This window comes from Macrotis lagotis, chromosome X (genome assembly GCF_037893015.1).
Source record: "Macrotis lagotis isolate mMagLag1 chromosome X, bilby.v1.9.chrom.fasta, whole genome shotgun sequence".
NCBI classification, from domain to species: Eukaryota; Metazoa; Chordata; class Mammalia; order Peramelemorphia; family Peramelidae; genus Macrotis; species Macrotis lagotis.
The window spans coordinates 281,573,680-281,593,558 of record NC_133666.1 but is presented as its reverse complement, the minus strand read 5'-3'; the positions used below and the strand labels follow the sequence as shown (position 1 = coordinate 281,593,558).

General features: G+C 34.3%; 1 protein-coding gene across 2 annotated transcripts in view; it reads right to left on the bottom strand.

Annotated features, from left to right (window-relative positions):
* C6 (complement C6) overlaps positions 1–19,879 on the bottom strand; it is a 73,000-nt gene that overhangs the window by 3,498 nt on the left and 49,623 nt on the right. Inside the window, exons 11-17 of one of the 2 annotated variants that reach the window (XM_074208506.1) lie at positions 18,110–18,281; positions 17,814–17,925; positions 14,631–14,763; positions 13,817–14,005; positions 11,776–11,863; positions 8,301–8,542; positions 1,687–2,034 (exon numbers count right to left, since the gene is read on the bottom strand). In XM_074208506.1, the coding sequence (XP_074064607.1) occupies positions 2,000–2,034; positions 8,301–8,542; positions 11,776–11,863; positions 13,817–14,005; positions 14,631–14,763; positions 17,814–17,925; positions 18,110–18,281 (971 nt within the window). In that variant the 3' untranslated portion in view covers positions 1,687–1,999. Of the gene's footprint in view, positions 1–1,686; positions 2,035–8,300; positions 8,543–11,775; positions 11,864–13,816; positions 14,006–14,630; positions 14,764–17,813; positions 17,926–18,109; positions 18,282–19,879 lie in introns of those variants that run through there. The other variant, XM_074208505.1, reaches the window with a different exon arrangement.

The window sequence follows — 19,879 nt, the reverse complement described above, 5'->3', positions numbered from 1 at the left end:
CCCCTTCTTACTCTTCACAATTATTATGCCCTCATTACTTCCTATTTTAAAAATTTTATTTATTTAATGCAATGGGGTTAAGTGACTTGCCCTAGGTCACACAGCTAGGTAATTATCAAGTGTCTGGGGATGAATTTGAACTCAGGTACTCCTGACTCCAGGGCTGGTGCTCTATCCATTGAACCACTCTTACCTGGACTATTGCATAGCCCCCTAATTGTTCTATCTGTTTCAAGTATCTACCCTCTCTAATTACTAATTAGTCTACCTGTTTCAAGTGCTTCCCCTCTCAATTCACTCAGAAGTGAACTTAAAGGAAAAAAAATCAGTGAAACAAAACATGAAAGTAATTGTAAAAAAAAAAAAGTAAAATAAGTGAAGGCAGTAGTGTTAGTCTTAATTTAGTGAAAGTAGCATAAGTAAGAACACTCCCGATATTGAAATTCCCAAAGTTCTCATAGGAGATTCTCTTTCCCAGAAAAAACCTTTCCACCTCCTCCCTCTTGTTTTCCTCATGCCAGCCATGACTCTTCTCAAAGGTAAAGTCCAGGTTAATTTGTTTTATTTTTGGTTAATGTTATGTACTAATCATTGCTACTGTATTTCAGGTGCATTAGGGACAAAAATCTTACTGAAAATTATAGATAATTATTTTTATATAAATATTTTTGGAGATGGGGTACCTGATCATCCTCCTTTACATTATTTCCTGGGAAAATTTGCTTTGCAATATGAATAAATCACACAATGAATGAAGAGAATCTTGGAACAAATTAAATTTGTAAACCAAGGCTCTACTGTATATATATATTCATATATATATATATATATATAGGATTATAAACGAAGACATTTATATTGAAATATAATTTATCTATTTCTAGGTGAAAGTTGGATGGATCAGATGGGCACCAAAAGTGAATGTATGATGCTGAAAAGGGTTTAGCTTCAAGCCTTTATGCCAGAGGTGTTAATTTTCCCTGAACATCTTATACACCCTTATTTTGCCTTATATACCTTATTCTGCACAGAATTCTAAAGCAAGGCATAGAAGGATACTATTTAGAACATAATGGAAGGAATCTCTATAGGGTAAGTGGATATTGAAATATGTGACATTTCCCACAGTTCTTAGAGTAGTAAATACATTTCATTGAAATGTCAGCACATTTTTCCTTAGCATTCTGTATGATTGTAGTCAGTTTACCCTAGAAGAGAGATGGAGGATTTCCCCCTTCCTACTTTTGAAACCTTAACTTATATTTTAATAATGATGATAATATAATGACAGCAATAGTTAACATTTATAAAATATTTTAAATTTTATGAAGTGTTTTTCATATATTACCAAATTTGATTTTCACAACTACTTTCTGAGGTAGGTAACATTATTCCCAGTTTACAGATACAAAACCAGACTGAGATAGTAAAATGCTTGTCACAAATTAACAAAATATGTCAGCATGGTGGTGGTGGGGGGAGTGTCATTGTATCTTTCCTTCTTTGATAAGAATAATGTCACTTTTAGATGCAGAAAACTCAGCCATGCTACCCTGATCTACAAGTTTGTTGCTGATCTGGAAGCGATCACCAAAGAATGGACTTTGTCTTTTGTCTGATTTTGCTCAAGTATTGGAGTAAAGAAAAAAACACATAGGTATTAGTCATGCCTTTTATTTGGGCTGAAAAAGAGGCTTATTAAAAATAATACATTTGTATTATTTCTGAGGTTCACAAAATACTTTATTATATATCATCTCATAACTCCATACCCTGTGTTAAAGTATGTGCTATTAAGCCTGAGACTGAGTAAACTTCAATGGCTTGCCAAGGGTGACACAACTAGGAAGTGTGTGAGGCATGATCTGAACTCAGTTATTCTTGATTTTGGAACCAGTTCAACACTTTTACATCACTTAGCTGCCTCTAAAATGGCATTGCCCTTGTCATGAAAGGGAATATAAAGTGCCTCTCCTTCTTTCTCCTTCATCAGACTTTGTTAATTTGCTCCTTTCTCAGCTTCAGTTTTCTCATCTGCAAAAATGAGAAAATATCTATTTTACAGGATTAGTGGGAAGATCAAATGGGACATTACAAGCTGTCCCAAAATTTTTAGTGCAGTTTTAAGTTTTAATAACTAAAAGATTTCAGCTTTAATAACTTAAAGATATGTATATGTAAAGCAGTTTTCAAACCTTGTAGCACTATAAAATGTTTAGTTTTTGTTACTGCTGCTACAATTATCATTATTATTGCAATATAAGCTCAAACTTCAAAAATAAATATTGTGTTTGTGAGCATAATCACAAAGAATGATCAGAAAAAGACAATTTTGGAGGAGGACTTGGTTTCCCACCTAATATCTTGATAAACAACATTTAGTTTCATAAGGTAGAGGATAAGAGCACTAAATTTAATCAGGATCTTCTTGGGTCTGCTATTTATTTATTGACTGGGTAATCTTGAATAAGTAATTTCACCTTTTTTTGGGCCTTATTTTCCTAATCTTTAAAATAGAGGGCTTGGACTCAGGTCTCTTCACTAATTGTCCAGCTTTAAATTCCAGAAATTAATAGCAAATAATAATAACAACAATAACACATATAACACTAAGTGTTTTACAATAATCTCATCTAAGGTAGTTGAGGAATGTACTATCATTATTTTTATTTTACAGGTGAGAAAGCTGTGGCAGACAGAGTTCAAGTGACTCATTCAGGGGTACGTAGCTAACAAGTGTCTGAGCCCAGATTTGAACTTAGGTCTTCCTGAATACAGGCCTAACACCAAATCTACTGTCCTCCTAGCTAGCTCAATAGAGCAATTTTAACCTCAGATGTTTAATTGCAAAAAAAATTCTTCCATTAATTTTCAGAATAAACACAGAGCCAAAGGCCACCACCCCTTGGAGTGTTTCTAATCGAACACAGCTGGATTTCTGTCTCCTACACTCGCAGTGAGTGGGGAGTGTACTGTGTTGACTGGCCACATCTTTCCAGGATGACTGGCTCAACAAACTACATCAGCCAAGAAACATTGTACAAATTTACAAGAAAACTCATTGCTTTCACCCTGGACTCGAAATAAATAACAAAGTCACACAACAATGTTGACACTCTGTCCTCTCAGGGACTTCATAGGGACTCAAAAGGCTGTGGGACAAATGCTTAAATGTGGACATAACACTCATTTCCTGGGAAATTATGAAATGTAAATGGCAGGTATAGCAAAGGGATATCAGGTTAAAATCGACAAATTTAATGTATTGTTTCCAGAGGGAGTTCTTTTAATTTCCACATGTTTAATATAGAATCCTACTTTTTTTGGGAGATGGCAAAGAACATTAGAGAGGGGGCTCCTGAAAAAAGAGGCATTAGGACTGGCAAGTAATTTTCACGAAGTATAGCCAGATGATTATTTGATATTATTAGTCAAACCAAGGAAACAGATAGTTATTTTTAAGTTTCAGAGATATCTTCAGAACATAGAAAATAGACAAGACAGAAGGCATGGGTACTTGCTCTCAGAAAGCTTATTATAATGTAAGGTTCATATTTCATATGAGTATTTTGCTTATGAAATAGTATGAAGTAATTGTATTCTATGGATAAACTCTTTATGGATAAATCTTTCTAAGATTTTAAATGGTAGAACAGAAGTCAATGGACATTGATAGAAGGAATTTCCTTATTTGGAAGTTTCTAATTCCAATGAAATCTCAGGTCTACTCTGAAATACACTCCCCATCCCACCCCAATGAAGAGTAAGTGTTGAAATTAGTGGATGTCTAACCTGGATCAACACATTGGGATGCTGATGAGGTTCCCTGGATGTGCCTTCTTCACTCCTGGTTCTCTATTCTTTACTCTGAATTTTTTTCTCCTCACCAGTGGCCTTACTCTAATTTTTATCTGCTTCTTCCCCTTTTAATTTTTTTTATATGTTGTTTTCTTCCACTAAAATATAAGATTCCTTGAGATTTGGGGGTCTTTTACTTTACTACTTCTTGCTTAACAAATACAATATTTATCTGTCTATCTATTTACCTGTCTATCATTTACTATCTTTATTATCCATCAATCTCTATAATCTCTCTCTCTCTCTCTCTCTCTCTCTCTCTCTCTCTCTCTCTCTCTCTCTCTCTCTCTCTCTCTCTCTCTCTCTCCCCAATCTTTAGTTTATTATTCTGGATCATCTAATAGTTGACCCAAAACTACCCTTTCAAATTAATTTTTCCTATTCCTCTATATAATAAGACTATTCTCTGTCTTCCAGGCAGTATACCATGACTAGTTTTGACTTCCAACATTTGTGAATGTGATTCTTACTCTATCCTCTACCTTCAAAGAACCTCTTCTTCCTTCCTTACCTTTTCAAATCCCATCAACCCTTTAAAATCCAGCCCAATTCCTCCTTTCCAGGTAGTTTTCTTCAACTTCTTTAGTCTCCTTTCCCTGAACTTCTCTAATTTACTGTTTGTGTCAGTCATGTGACACTTTATTATTTTATTTTGTTACTTAACTTTTAAAAGTGTGCATTGTAGATTTACTGCATTATTAGCAACTTGAAGGAAGAGAATTTATGTTTACCCCTTGTTAGACTTTTACTGTCTCTATACTCAAGCATTAAACAAAGTTCCTTACCCAAATTCAGTGCTCATAAATATTTGTTGATTGATAGATTGTATATCGAGAATTTAATGCATCTAATTTACTACACAGAAAAAGTATATGTTGTATAATCTAGAATTAAATAACTCCATGCTGACAAAAAAGCTAGTATGACTGGAAACTACCACATTCAGAACACTATGTCCTTCTTTAGATTGGATAGATTTGAGAAAGATGTGAGGACATATACATACTTGACCTTGGACAAGTCCCTTCATTTCTCAGGGGTAATGGTTCCTCATATGTAAAAATGAGATGGTTAGTATTGTCTTCTGTAAGGTCATTGCTGTAATAGTCTATAAATCTCTTTCTCCTATAGGCAATGGGGAGCCTTGAAGGCTTTTGATCTAAAGAGTGACAAAACAGTAGTCCTTACTTGGAAGATTTGTCTGGAGGTGAAATGAAACATAAATGGGTGAGAGAGCCTAGAGCCAAAGAGGCTAGTTCAGTGGTTGTGGCAGAACAAGGGTCATAGGACTGAGCAGGTACCTGTGCTCTGGCCCTGTGCTAAAAGGATATGCTTAGTCAGGGGCTCCTAGTCAGACCCTAGGGAAAGGGAACAATCCAAAAGAGAACTGGTGACCAAGCCCAGGACCAGCAGATAAACACTGGGGTCCCTTCTAACTCTCAAATGTTCTGATTCTGTGATTCTGCCCTCTAGTCAGGGGCCAGAGCACATGTGCCACCAGATGTCTTCCAAGTTCATATTCAGTCCTGTCACCTATGTCATATCTAATGCCTGCAGAATCTATAGGCCCAGGCCTTTGATTCTATGTGTTATCATCACAGGTCCAGCACACCTTATGGCCCATACTTTTCCCAAGTTGCATCAGCAGAGGATGCAGTAGTTCTTAACAATCCTCTCAGTACTTTTCATGGCAATTGAACACAATTTCCTGACTCAATTAGTCCACATTGTTCCTATTCTGTCATTTTTTTCATCTAGCCTGAAGGGCCTTCAGTGGGATAGAAACAGTGGAAGACTCCTCTGTGAGGACAGAGGATGAGGGATGGGCAAGGGGAGGATGCTGCCTCAAAGAAGTCCCTTTCATCATGGAGTTAAGGGCCTTTCACCAGGGTTATGATGATAACATCCATGGATGCATGGCTATGGTTCACTCATACAGAGGGAACTAGAATGTCTTCACCTTCTGGTGTCTCTCTCTGTCCCAACTGTCCTTCAAGGGCTAATTCAAAGGCTTCTTTCTCAGGAAGCCTTCTCACAACTCCCCAGCCAGAAATAATTGACCCAACTGTGTGTTTTGTCCTTCCCCTTTAGGTATTTCTACCTTTTATTATACTATTTGTGGATTTATCTAACTAGTGCAATCTTCATGAGGATGAAGGTTATAACTTTTTTTAAAATTTCTGTTTTCCTCATATTACTGAACAGGGTGATTTGGATTTGCAAATTATTGGACTGGGTACAAGTTTATTGAATAAATGTTGAATTAATAAATGCTTCTCATTCAATTGGTTATGAACATTCATGCAGTGTAGGTAACAATGTATTATCTTTACAAAATTGAGTCCATGGTGGATGAAGGATGGCAGGGAATCAATATGATTACTTCTTAAAAGTAAATTTTGTGATTTTTCTGATTTCATTTTTGTGATTGAGGCAAGACTGCAGCAAAGACTGCATGTAATGTAATAATAAAGACCCCAAATTAATTGACTAAAATAATTTAGCTTAATGTAACCAAAAGAAAAGCCACTGAGAAAAGGAGGGTTCTGGGATTTTATTTTCTTTTTCTTTTTTTCTTTTGTTTTAGGCCAAGGACTATATTTATGGGAAAACATTCATATTAATGCTAGTCTTTGCCAGGGACTACCAAGAACTGTGGTCTATAACAAAAATCAATTATGTAAGATTGGCACCAGCAGACAGGATTTTCAGGGTGGAAATGCTTCTTGCTTTCTATTTGTATGGAGGATCAGAGGATTGAAAAATGCTGAGACTAAAGTTTTTTGGAAATCCCTCTGATCTACTTTAATAGTTCCAGGGCATTCTGTTAATTTGGGAAAGCATTGGATAGATATATGAACTATGAAGCCCTTCTTTGAAAATATGTCAACTCTTGAAATCTATGGAGATTTTAATACAGGTATTACACAAAAAATATTAACCATAAACATATTAAAATTTTATGGGGGGAAGATTTTTCATTGAAAAAATAAATTCATGGGAAAAAAAGAAAAGAAATTTTTTTGTAATCAGAGAGCTCCACAAAGACTTTTGCTCAATGATAAATGAGAGGAATGGAAGATAACTCTGACAAAGCCTGAAATGTCTGACCTTCCTAGAACCCCTCAGCATCAGAAAACATTTGTAATAATTTATGCTATTTAACAAACCTTTTCTTTCCATATATTCTTTTCTGGATAACATTTTGAGATCATTCAGCAACCATGAAGAAAAATAGCTATTTAAAATACAAAATATTATTGAATAATATTGAAAGTAAAAGAATTGGAGAGTTGTAAGAAAACTCAGAGGTCATCCAGTCCAGCACTTGCTGAATGCAGGAATTCCTATTACATTATTCTTGATATGTATTCGTGGTTGTAACAGGGAACTCTGTACCTCCTGGGGCATCAGATTCCCTAGATGGCTATAATTTGTTAGAAAGATATTCCATATGTTCTAGTAATTTATTTTCCCTAATAATCGCTATTAGGATGAAGTCTGTTAAAAATAACATTGTCTAGACAGAACTTGACATATACATTGAGATTCCATTTTCAACCAACAGATGGCTTTATTCTGAGTAGGTGGGTAATGCTCAAATCTGTCCCACTGCCCTAATCACTAATTAGCCATGAATTGAATGTGGCTCATGGGTAACCAGCACCAGGTGTTGTCTTCCTGATTTGCTGCCATAAAGACTGGCCCATTGATGATGTCCATCTGGGTCTACCCTTTATCCTTCATTTCAGTCACAAGACTGATTAAGGGAGTTGGAGCTAGATGGTCTCCTCTAACAATGTCAGGCATGATTTTGTACTTTGGAACCTGACTAATCCCTTCTGTAGCCTCAGGATGAGCTGAAAAATATCTACTTTGAGGAGAAAAATTAGCAAAAAAAGATAAAATGAAGAAATGAAAGGTAACTCAAGATATGGAGTCTAATTTTGTTCATCATAATAAAGTTTTAAAAACATTTTTAAGCCTAGGTTTTAATGAAAATATTGCATATGAATATGCTTTGCATGATTTCAAATGCATAATTGATATATTGCTTGTCTTCTCAAGGGGTGGAAAAGAGGCAAGAAGAAGACAATTTGGAACTCAAAATTTAAAAAAGCTATTAAAATTTTTACATGTCATTGGGAAATATTTAACAAAATGAATAAAGAATATATATATATTTAAAATGAAAATATTCCATATGGGGAAAACCTATCCACATATTTGGATCTTACTGACACCCCTGTAACTTACTGCTATGTATTCTATGAAACAAAGTATATATTTTTGTGGTGTAAATTCATTTAAGGACAGAGATATCTGGTTTAATTAGAATAGATGTATGAAAATAATAATAGTACAGAATATAGACGGTACCCTATTAGTAATAAAGGTACCAATATACAGATCATAAAAGCATTTAATCAATGAAATCTCACCTGAACAGCTTTCCCAATCATAACATATATTATAGCCACAGGGTTCCTTCTTTATGCTATTGAATGAAAGCTTTATCCTTTCAATGGCTTGTTTCAACTGAGGTCCATCCTGACAGGGTCCAACAGATAAGAAATGTAGTTTTTGCATATTTGCACATTTCTCTGCCAAAAAATTACAGCTGGGTTTGGTAAAGTAATGGTTGGAGTCTGAATTGAATACACAGAGATCTTCTGAGTAATGACTGCAAAAGGAGAAAAAAAAATAACATGTTTATCTGAAGAAAAGAAGAGGACAGAGATAGACACAGAGGGCACACAGCTGAATGATATCAACTTCTAATTGGTCCCTCTGCTGCCTACGTTTTCCCCACTACACTCTATCATACAAACTGGAGCCATAAAAACAGTAATTTCACTATGACATCCCCATGCTTACCAGCTATCAGTGGCTCTCCACAGCCTAGACAATGAAGTCTGAATTCCTTATTCTAGCATTCAGAATATGTCATCTATAATTTGACTTAAATTTACTTCCCATCTTTATTGACTCTGATATTCTCTCTCTACCTTTCCATATCCTATCCATTCTGTACTAAAATATATGTATCTTACAGAGAAGATACTAATATCATACATGGAACAAGTTCGACCTTCTCCATGAAGCCTTCACTAACCAGTCTAGTCTAAGACTAGTGAGTGCATCTTTATATAAACCTCTAAAGCATTTTTTAGCTATACCATTCATTTGGCTTTTGATGATAAATTATAAAGCGATCTGTTATTTTACTTTTCCTTTGTAACTGCTTGGACTTTCTTTTTTCTTTAGGTTTTTTTTTTGTAAGACAAATGGGGTTAAGTGGCTTGTCTAAGGCCACACAGCTAGGTAATTATTAAGTGTCTGAGACCGGATTTGAACCCAGGTACTCCTGACTCCAAGGCTGGTGCTTTATCCACTGTGCCACCTAGCTGCCCCCATGCTTAGACTTTTTAATTGGATATTAGAGACTTTATCACTTGAGAAATTAAATATTTATTACCCATAATTGGGTTACATTAATATAATAAAACTGCTAAATGCATCTAAATTTAGTTTATTACTAATGAAACCAACAAAGGTTAAGGTTAAGAATTTCAAAGCAAATATTTGGAAAAAATAGCAAAAAAAAAATGAAGTTTAACATGACCAGGTCTCAAACTAAACTGTAAAATAGTAATCATCAAACCTCTTCGGTACTGGTTTAAAAATAGAAAAGTTGATTAATGGAAGTGACTAGACAAACAAGATGCCAAAGCAATAAAACAATAACCTAGTTCAATATCACAAACTGCTAAGGTAAATTTCCTCTTGGATAAGAGCATCTGAGAAAATTGGAAGACAATTTTGCGGAAAATAAATTCTAAATGAATACACAGTTTAAATAGAAAAGACATCATTAAAAAATTAGAGAGAAATATAAAGAAGTATTCCCTGTACAATATGTTTTGTAGAAATTAAGAAGGCAGAAAGTGATAAAATAGGCAATTTAAGTTACAAATTTTTTTAAGTTTACATAAACAAAATCATTATAACTAGAATACGAAGAGAAACTGTTGATTGGGAAAAGAATTTTAATTGCAAAAAATCTCTGATAAAATTTTCATTTCTAAAGATGTGATACAAATAGATAAGAACAAGAGCCATTACCCAACAGCTAAGTCATTAATATATGTATATATAAACAAGCATGATATATGATGAATTTCATTTAATCCTTAGAACAACTCTGTAAAGTAAATGCTATTATCATCAGTGTCTATGTAGAGAGTATATGGTTACTATTGGGAAATACGATAATGATCATGACCTCCACTTGGCCCATACAGCTCTTTTAACTCTTGGTCACAGTTTGATTTTCATAGCAATTAGAAACTTGAGGATGTTGAAAAGAATTCTCTGATGCCATCTCCATTAATCTTCTTTGCAGTTTTGCTAAATAGAATCCTTGAAATGATTTGAAAAAGACTTAAGCTTGTGACCAAAATGTATGAAAGGAATTTCATATCATTCCTTTAATAAGACTTTAGAATGAGAGAACCTCCAAAGGTAACAGAAGAAAAGGAAACCAAAAGATAGATCTAAATGTCTAAGCACTTCCCTAGATAGCTAAATGAATCCCTAGCTAAGTAAATGAATCCAGCTAATTAGAGCATGAAAGCTCAAAAATATTAGACATTATTTGGACTATTACATACAAGAACTTATAGAACATTCTTCTAGGGAGGATGAGGTACAGTAATTGAAGATTAGTAAACAGTAGCAGAGAGCAATACATTAGAAAAGCCAGTGTAGAACAGTAAAGACTTAGCGGAGATGCCATCAGTCAACGATATGAGAAAATAAAGTAGCAGAACACGCCAGTTCAGTAGAAAAGGCAGCTCACTAGACAACATCACCACAAGGCATTAGAAACTGCAGGAGAGAACTCAGCAGCTCGTTAAGTGTAAGTGGCTCTGGTCACTTGATTACTCTGATCATACTTGTTTTCTTTATGTTCACAAAAGACATTTCTCCAACTGGTAGTATGGAAATCCATTGGTGAATGTATTCCTATGTGTATCCATAATCTTTCTTATAAACTATCTTTCTATGCTTTTAAATATCTTTTGCCTGAAGATAATAGATCCTCTGAATGTCTGGTAAGAAGAAATACATTAGTAGGGGAATCACAATCAGAGATCTTGAATGGATAGTGATTCATATCTACAATTTACCTTGAATTTGATGGTATTCTGTGGGGGCACATATAGTTTATTAAACAGACTCAGAAAGGGTAAATTATATATATATATATATAACATATGCATAATTATATATATTATATATATATATATTTTTTCAGCATGGTATAGGGGATAGACTTGTAATTAGGAAGACCTGACTTCAACACTACCTCAAACATTTACTAGCCATGTGCCAATTATTGGTTGTAAATGTCTCTAGGTCTCAATTTCTTTATCTGTAAAATGAGGGCACTGCTCTTGGTGTTCTCTAAGATCCATTCTTACTCTAACACTATTATCTTCTGACTTATGATCCCAATGACTTGCCCATGATTACACAACTAGAATGTATCAGAGGTGGGATTTGAACCTATTTATCTCCTAATCTAAGTCCTTTTATTCTACTAAACCATGCTAACTCTGAAGTCATAGTATTCAAGTTGTTAACTGTTGAATGTGTTGATTAAAACTGTGGCTAACAATAAAATGCCTTATGCAAAATAATGAAGTATAATTAGAATAAACCATGGAGGAAAGAAATTTAGATTAATGGAAGCTCATAAACTCTAAAAAAATTATTATGGTCCTTCAGCTTTGGAAATAAGTCTAATGTAATTTTATCTTTTAACTTGTGGCTTCAGATTTGCAAATGACCATTAGTATTGCTTTGAATGGTCTTGTCAAATTTCAAAACACAGTCCATGTAACCTCTTACCTACAATCCTCTTCTGGAGACATGCAAACACATTGGGATTCCACCAGTTTACGCCCTGGTCCACAATTACTCATGTGGGTCAGAACAGCTGGAACAAAGAAATGAAAGATATAAGACTCTGATCTATTTAGTAATCAAATGACTTCAAAGCATTGTTTTGTCCTTGATTTTTAAAAACGTTTAATTATTTATTTTTGATATTTCTTCTTTTCAAATTTTCAGTTCCAAATTCTTTTCCACCTTCCTACTCCTTCCCTACTCATTGAGAAGACAAGCAAAATGATATCATTATACATTTTAAGCTCATACAAAATATTTCTATATTAGCTATATTGCAAAAAAGGGAAAAAATAACAAAAGTGAGGAAATTATACTTCAATTTCCACTCAGAGTTCATCAGTTCTCTTTAGGGAAATGCATAGCATTTTCTCATCACTAGTCTTTGGAATTATTTTGGATTATTGCATTATCAGAGTAGCAAAGTCTTTCATAGTAGACTATCATTACAACATTGCTGTTACTGTACACAATGATTTGATTCTTTTCACTTCACTTTGCATCAGTTCATAAAGATCTCACCATATTTTTAATTTTCTGAATCACCCCCTTCCCACCCAATCATTTCTTATAGCACAATAGAACTCTAGCAAATCAAGTGTCACAACTTTTTCAATCATTTCCTCTTGATGGACAGTCTCAATTTCCAGCCACCACAAAAAAAGCTACTCTAAATATTTTTGTACATTTACCTTATTTCTTTGGTCTCTGGGGTATAGACCTAGTAGAGGTACTATAGTTACAAATTTTTCTCTAGAATGAGTAGATCAGTCACAATTTCAATAGTTCACAAATGACCCATTTTCCCTCATGCCCTCTGTCCTGTCAGTTTTGATGGGTATGAGGTGGTAAACCCAGTTATTTTAATTTGCATTTATTCAATCAATAGTGCCTTAAAACATTTTTACATTTGGCTATAGAAAGCTTTGATTTCTTCTGAAAACTATCTGTTCATTTCCTTTTACCATTTAGCAATTAGGGAAAATATAAATCTGATTCATTTCCCTATATATTTGAGAAATGAGATTTTAACAGAGGAACTTGCTAGAAATTTCTTGATTTTTACTTCATTATCTAAGGTATCTTTTATCAAAATATAATTTCCACCATCATCTCTTCTAATTAGGTCTGTTTTGCTTTTGTTTTGTCTGAGATAATTTTTATTTCAGTTGAAATGCGACAGATTTGTTCCAACCCATTTTTAACCTCTGAGCTTTTCTGTTTCAAGTGTATATCCATGCACAACATATTGTTTGATTCTGTGTTCTAATCTATTTTACTATCTACTTCTGTCTTATGGTGAGATCATCCCATTAATAGACACAGTTTTGATTACATTTTCCTCCATTCTATTGTCTTCTGATTATTCTTCTATCTTTTTATCCTGCCCCTACTCAAAATTCTGCTTGGCTTTTGACTACTGATTCTCTTAATTTTCTCTCCCTCTCTTTTTTTTAGCAAGGCAATGGGGTTAAGTGGCTTGCCCAAGGTCACACAGCTAGGTAATTATTAAGTGTCTGAGGCTGGATTTGAACTCAGGTACTCCTGACTCTAGGACCAGTGCTCTATCCACTGCGCCATCTAGCTGCCCCAATTTTCTCTCCCTTTTATCAACCCCCTGCCCCATCTCTTATCTCTTTCCCCTCCTATCTTCCTTTTGGGAAAGAAAGCTCTCTACACTCAACTGAGTTTGTACACACAAGCATATATAAATATTATATGTGTATGTATAATATATATGCCATATATGTATATATACATGTCCATATAACTATACTTCATGTAAACACACATATTTATCTATATTCTGTATAATTACATAAAGTATACACAACTCTCAGTTTACATCATTGTTACCACAGGCTAAAATATCTTTCCATTCTGAAATGTTCACCAATCCTGCATGTTACACAGAAGCACATTTAAGAAAAACACAAACTATCAATGCTATGCCATTAATTTGGTTCATGACTAGAGTACAAACCTTGTTTGCAAGTGAGTAAACTTGGAATAACTGGCTCCCAGGACTTTTTCCCACAGGTGTAATTTGGTGGCCCAGTAATGACAAAGCCATGGGGGCAGGTAAGTTTGATGGTGTCTCCAATGTCATATACAATTTTATATGGTGTGATTGAAAGGCCTTCCTGTATGACTGGTTTTAGACACCCTACCCCTATAGAGAGAAACAATGATATGAGCATGTGATATGAAAAATAATATATTAATAATTATAAGCAGATTTTTGTGTAGGTTGTGTTTCCTATCAGCTTAGTTACATTGCATCCTACTGTATTTAGGGTTTGATGACTTTTATTTGTATGGTACTACTGATATTGCAGTCATTTCCAAGACCTACCACTAGTGTTACTGCTTTACTTCAGGATGGCCCCTAATCTGGTGTCATAATCCTCTCCTGTTATTTTACATTCTGGTAAATTTTGCTAATTTGATTTTTTTTGCCCCTTTTATTGTTTTTAAAATTCTTTGGGAGGAGGCTGGGATATATGGGGAAAGGTAGAATCAAAAAGACAAAGTTACAAAATTTTATTTTAAAAATTACTAATGAAAAGAGTTTGCTAAATCATTTTAGCTGGTCAAAACAATAGGATCATTAATTCATATATTACTGAATCAGTTTCTTTTTGTTGACTCTAATTTTTTAAATTCATTTTTTTACTCTGGAGTCAAATCATCTCTCTGGGCATCTCTAAAATAATGTGGCTTGACTAGAGACTTTCTTGGTCCCTTTCAAGTCTGGAGATAATAGGTTATTCTGAAACTTATCCATATATCCTTACTTTGACATTCCACATCTTCTTGTCTCCATGTCTGGTCAGGTAAACACCTGAAGTATGGGAACCCAACAAGATTGTAGCCCATCATGCAGGCAACTTCGACTTCTTCTCCAACAGAATACAGCCTCTTCTCATTCTACAAACCAAATAAACCCCAGGGATACAACTCAGAGGTTTTTTTTTTGATATTGTCATAACATTAGTGTTAATGAACCTCAACATTCCCATCTCTTTGAGATAGGTTCTAGATAAATAGGGAGTTGGCTTATTCATAGAACTAGAAGTAATATTCTTTTGGTTATTTCCTACCAAGAAAACCAGAGGGAGTACCTTGACCCTTGCCCTGTCATTGTCTGTTTCTTCCCACAGGAAACATTGATCCTTCTGATGCAAACTTCAGAGACCTTACTGCCCTACCTCAGAAGGAGCTATTCAGTCAAGAGAAAGTTAGAGTTACTGAGACTGGAGAATGAATGATTCAGTCTTCACTTCTGTCTCCTATACCTAGATGGTCCCATAATCCTAAACCATTCTTCATCCCTTCTAGCCATCCATAAGTATATCAAGGCCTAATCAAAAAGTTCATCTTGCCATCTACCTCTGTAACCCTTTTATATTATTCTATCTATTGAATGGAAATTCAATTCTTTACTTTTGCTCAGGAAAAATAATAAAGGGCATGGCAATTTACTGCTCTCTGTCTCCACTTATAATCCTTTTAACTGCTTTAGATCAAAGCTCTCTTCCATGACCCTCATTCCCTGCATGTGTTGTTAGATCCTTCTAGTAAAAAGTAAGCTCCTTGAGGGGTATGGTCAAGTAGCAGGATAATTGAATCAATGACTAAATGTTGTATACTGCTGAATAAAAGCTTGGCAGTGTGGCAACTTGGGCACGAATGCTGAGTAACTGACCCCAGCATACCAACTATTTATGGAACTCAAATGATTAACATTTTCAGTATATATATTTTACCACATTTACTGTTCACTACTTCACTTGTGTAGGCAGATTCAATGGACCTGGGTATATTAAATATCAAATAGATTTTAATGAACTATGTTGGCTATTCTGCATTCAAAGATGAAATGATAAATTTTGTACCCTTAGGGATTGTAAAAATCTAATAATTTAGATCATCAACCTTTAAACTATACTCTTATGCAACTTAGTTGCATAAGGAAATCAAATCTGACCTTCCTGTCTTTGTCTCCATTTGGAGGACTTGATATATATTGGTCTCTGGACAAGGATTCTACCATAGTACTACATGACTGGAATTCAACATAGTGTTCACCTTTGATGGATCCCATCTTAAAAGTATCAGTAACAGCTCATTAGAGTAGGTCAGTATTTATTGCTTTCATAAAACACCATTCATTGCAAAGGCCATTCATTCTTTAAAGCGAATCTAGTAGCTATGCTATGATATTTAAAATAAATTATAGAGATCCAAAAGAACAAAGATTAAGTGTGCTTTTGAGAATAAAAATAAGTAACATTTGGGAGCTCGCTTTATAAAGTAGCCATCAGACTTATACATTAATACATTTCCACTTCTTTTTAATTGTAGGGTTTAAAATAATTTTGTCTAATTTTGGGAAAATCTAGGTTAAAAGGAAAATTTTGTGTCCATATTGGACTATTGAGTAACTTACTCTTTAAAATATATTCCTTTAGAGTGGATATTAGTGAAAAAGACCTCCCCCTGGTCTTACTCAACCTTTGTCCCTAACCCACCAAGAAATTTATGAAACATTCTAGATGTACTCAATGAATGAAAATGTGATAAGAAAGATTATCTAGGGAAGCACAAGCATAGGTCTTATCTCTCAGAATGTCAAATTCTCATCATATATTAACATATACTCTAAACTATCTTCATCTTCCAGGTCAGTGAGGAGGAAGCCCTTAGTTTCTCCCCATCCTTCCTCTGTTTTTAAGTATTTAAAAGGAATAGTCTTCTTTTTGTATATTCCTTTCCAGATAAAGCTTTCTTAGACTAGACTATATCTGTTCCACTCAGGACTTTCTAATGTATTATTTGAGCTTAAAACCAAATTAACTGGCTAACACAATCTTCTATAGTCATTTGTAATTAATTATTTTATTCAATTGTGTGCTGGTAAATTTTTAACAATGGACTGGGTGACCAAGAGGAGAAATTTAAGAAAACAAACTTTTTAAATTAAATCAGCATTATAATGTGTTATCCATGACTTTCTTAAGTTTAATCAAAAAGACAATAATTTAAACCCTAATTTTTATTGATTTGTTTATTTCTGAGATACAAATGCCACACTGAAAACTTTTGCGTGAAAACACACAAAACTTTAAGTTTTGTAAGCCAGTTTGAGTTGACTCCCTGACATTACTCTACCTAAAGAAATATGTCTCTCTGGTCTGGTGGTTGGTCAGGGTGCTTTCTAACAATTTCATCATTATTGTTAAGTAGAATCTTATCTTCATGTTGGCATTCTATTGAGTTTATACTATGTAGGTATGTTGAGGAAATCAATTCATAATTGTATAATTATTTTTAAAAAACAGATACTGTCATAACAATATTAACTGTTCTTTTTCTTGGAGTAACATGGATGCCAACAATTAGATAAGACACCTTTTTGACCCTCCATAACATTCCCAGACCTAGAAGTGAGCAATGAAGATTTAACTATAGCTCTACCAAATTATCCAGTGGATTTTATTTTAGCCCTTCATTCACATTTTTATACTCTTAACCACATTTCATGATCAAAAGGAAGTAGAAGGTTGATTAGCTTTCCAGTGAAGTTGGAGTGAGGGGTGGACAGGTGGGGGAGGAAGGGAGTGAAGGACGGTGTGTAAATGGGAGTAGTAGAGTGGTGGAAGATACCATCTGTTTCTTTTGTTCCTGAGCTACCAAGGTGGAAACAGAAAGGTAGGGATAGATGTTGTGTGAAAATTCAGACAGGGGTTGGAAAAATAGCATTAAATAGTTTTCTGTTCAAGTCTATGGGGATGTACTGAAGCATATATACATATATATGCATATATGCATATATATATGTATATATATATACATATATATATATATATATATATATGTATATATATATACACCTGTCCTCAGAAGTGGTCCCAAGTTTCAAGTTTGTTCATTTTCCTCTGTGCCTATTAATTTAGTACATGACTATGGCTGCTCACCCTGAGACGTCCATTTTCAGGAGGAACAGGTTTAATGCATCCAGACTCAGGATCAACTTCATCAATATCCACCTCTTTTACAACTTCATCATCATTTATGCAGAGATCTCCCCTGGAGAAAGAAAAAGACATGGATGTGGCTGTTTGTGTGTGTATTAAAGAAAATTAGAGAAAAACACAATGTCTCACCAGACCTAGCTTTCAAAATATGATCATAACTTATAAAAATATTTAAGAGTACTTTCATCATTCACATCATGGAAGAAAAAAATCCCTAGTTTCTTTCCATTCTTCACCTGTTTTCAAATATTGAAAAAGAACATTCTTCTTCCTCTTCTTGCTCTCCTACACAAGGCTTCCCTCCATTCTGGGGTGCAGGGTTGTTACACTCACGAGTCCTTTTTCTTTTATAAGAGGCATCACATAGACTCCATGGGGACCAGCAACTCCAGGAACCATCAACTTTATCTGGGACAGGATGAGACATCATCAGGCACTTGACTAACATTTCCCAAGATATCTGGATGAAGGGTTCATAACAGTGGCTCATTTATAAATATGAGGCAACAAAAACAGTATAACTAGATATTGAACAAGAAATTTCACTGGGGAGTAGAATGGAAAGACAAAATGGATAGCTAATGTTTTTCATATCACACAGGTGTCACCCCTGTCAGTCAAACAATCAGTCAATAGCATTTATCAAGCACCAACTATATGTTAGGCATTGGGGATACCAAGAAAGGTAAAAGACAATGCTTTCCCTTAAAGAGTTCTAATGGAGTATAACTGAAACAACTGATGATAAGGGCTCAGATCACTCACCCTTGGAGAGAGACACTAGACTTAGTCAAGCCACTGAAAAATGATAAATGATAAAAATATTATGAATTTATATATAGTTATATATTGCAGATAAACTGTCCATAAAGGGGAATAAAGAATGCTTTTCTAGAACATGCAGTAAGTGATATCCATTAGATCTTGATTCCAATTTGACCAAAAGAAGAGCAGAGTGACTGATCTTTAACTTTCCAGCAAGTCACAGGAGAAACATGGTATTTGATGTTTATAGGTATGAATTTTACTCTTATTTCTTGAGAATATCAGAAAATATTAGAGAATCTTTGTACTATAGTAGGTATAATTAGAAGACTAGAAGCAGATTTCAACAGAGTGTGATATGTCACCAAGCACTTATTTATAATAAGGGGGGAAAAAGTCCTAATTGTAAAAATCTCCCTTTCCAACTGATACTAGAGCTAATTCACCAACGTGAATCTAGCTGAACTTGTGAAACAGCTTTCTGAATTTATAATTAGTCTTTTGGATAGCTCTCACTTGGTGCACATTTAACATCTTTAGCAGCTTTAGATGCAAGTGGCTATTACTGAGATGGGAAATTGTTAGCTTCTCAAAATTAATCTAAAAATGGCACAAATTTAATGATCTTAGAAGACAGCTATTATCTCAGGGTAGAAAGTCAGCCCTGTCCAGGTGCTAATAATTATTATTTCAAGAATTACTCAAGAAGGAAGAGGAGGAGTTGATAAATCCAGCCAGGCTTCTTACAAAAGTTACAAAATATAGGGAAAACTGTTAAACTATTTCGTGGCAAAATATAAAGTTACACAGTTATACTACAAAGAATATTTAACTCTAAACAGGCAAGGAAAGGGGGCTATGATTAACTAGTCTTAGTATAAATGCTTCTTTTACTAATCAAGGAAATCTCCAAAAATGGAGCTTGCCTTGACTGCTTTAGTATACAAAAAATGGATTCAATCTTGTGCAAGGAAAAATAAAGACTGGAAGCAAAACAAAAGTAGGCTAAAGTATTTGATCTAATTGTTATAGATGCTAAAGCACAGAGATCTTCACATAGTAGAAGCTAACAAATGTTTGTTTAATATTAAAAAAATGAAGAGTGAATGAAGTGAGGAAATAAATAAATAAATAAATAAAAGATCCCCAAGAGTTGCAAATCCATGATATTACAAAAGAAGATGAGAAAAATTTTATCTGTCATTAGCTTAAAAAAAGAATCTTAGTTCAGCTTGAATTAA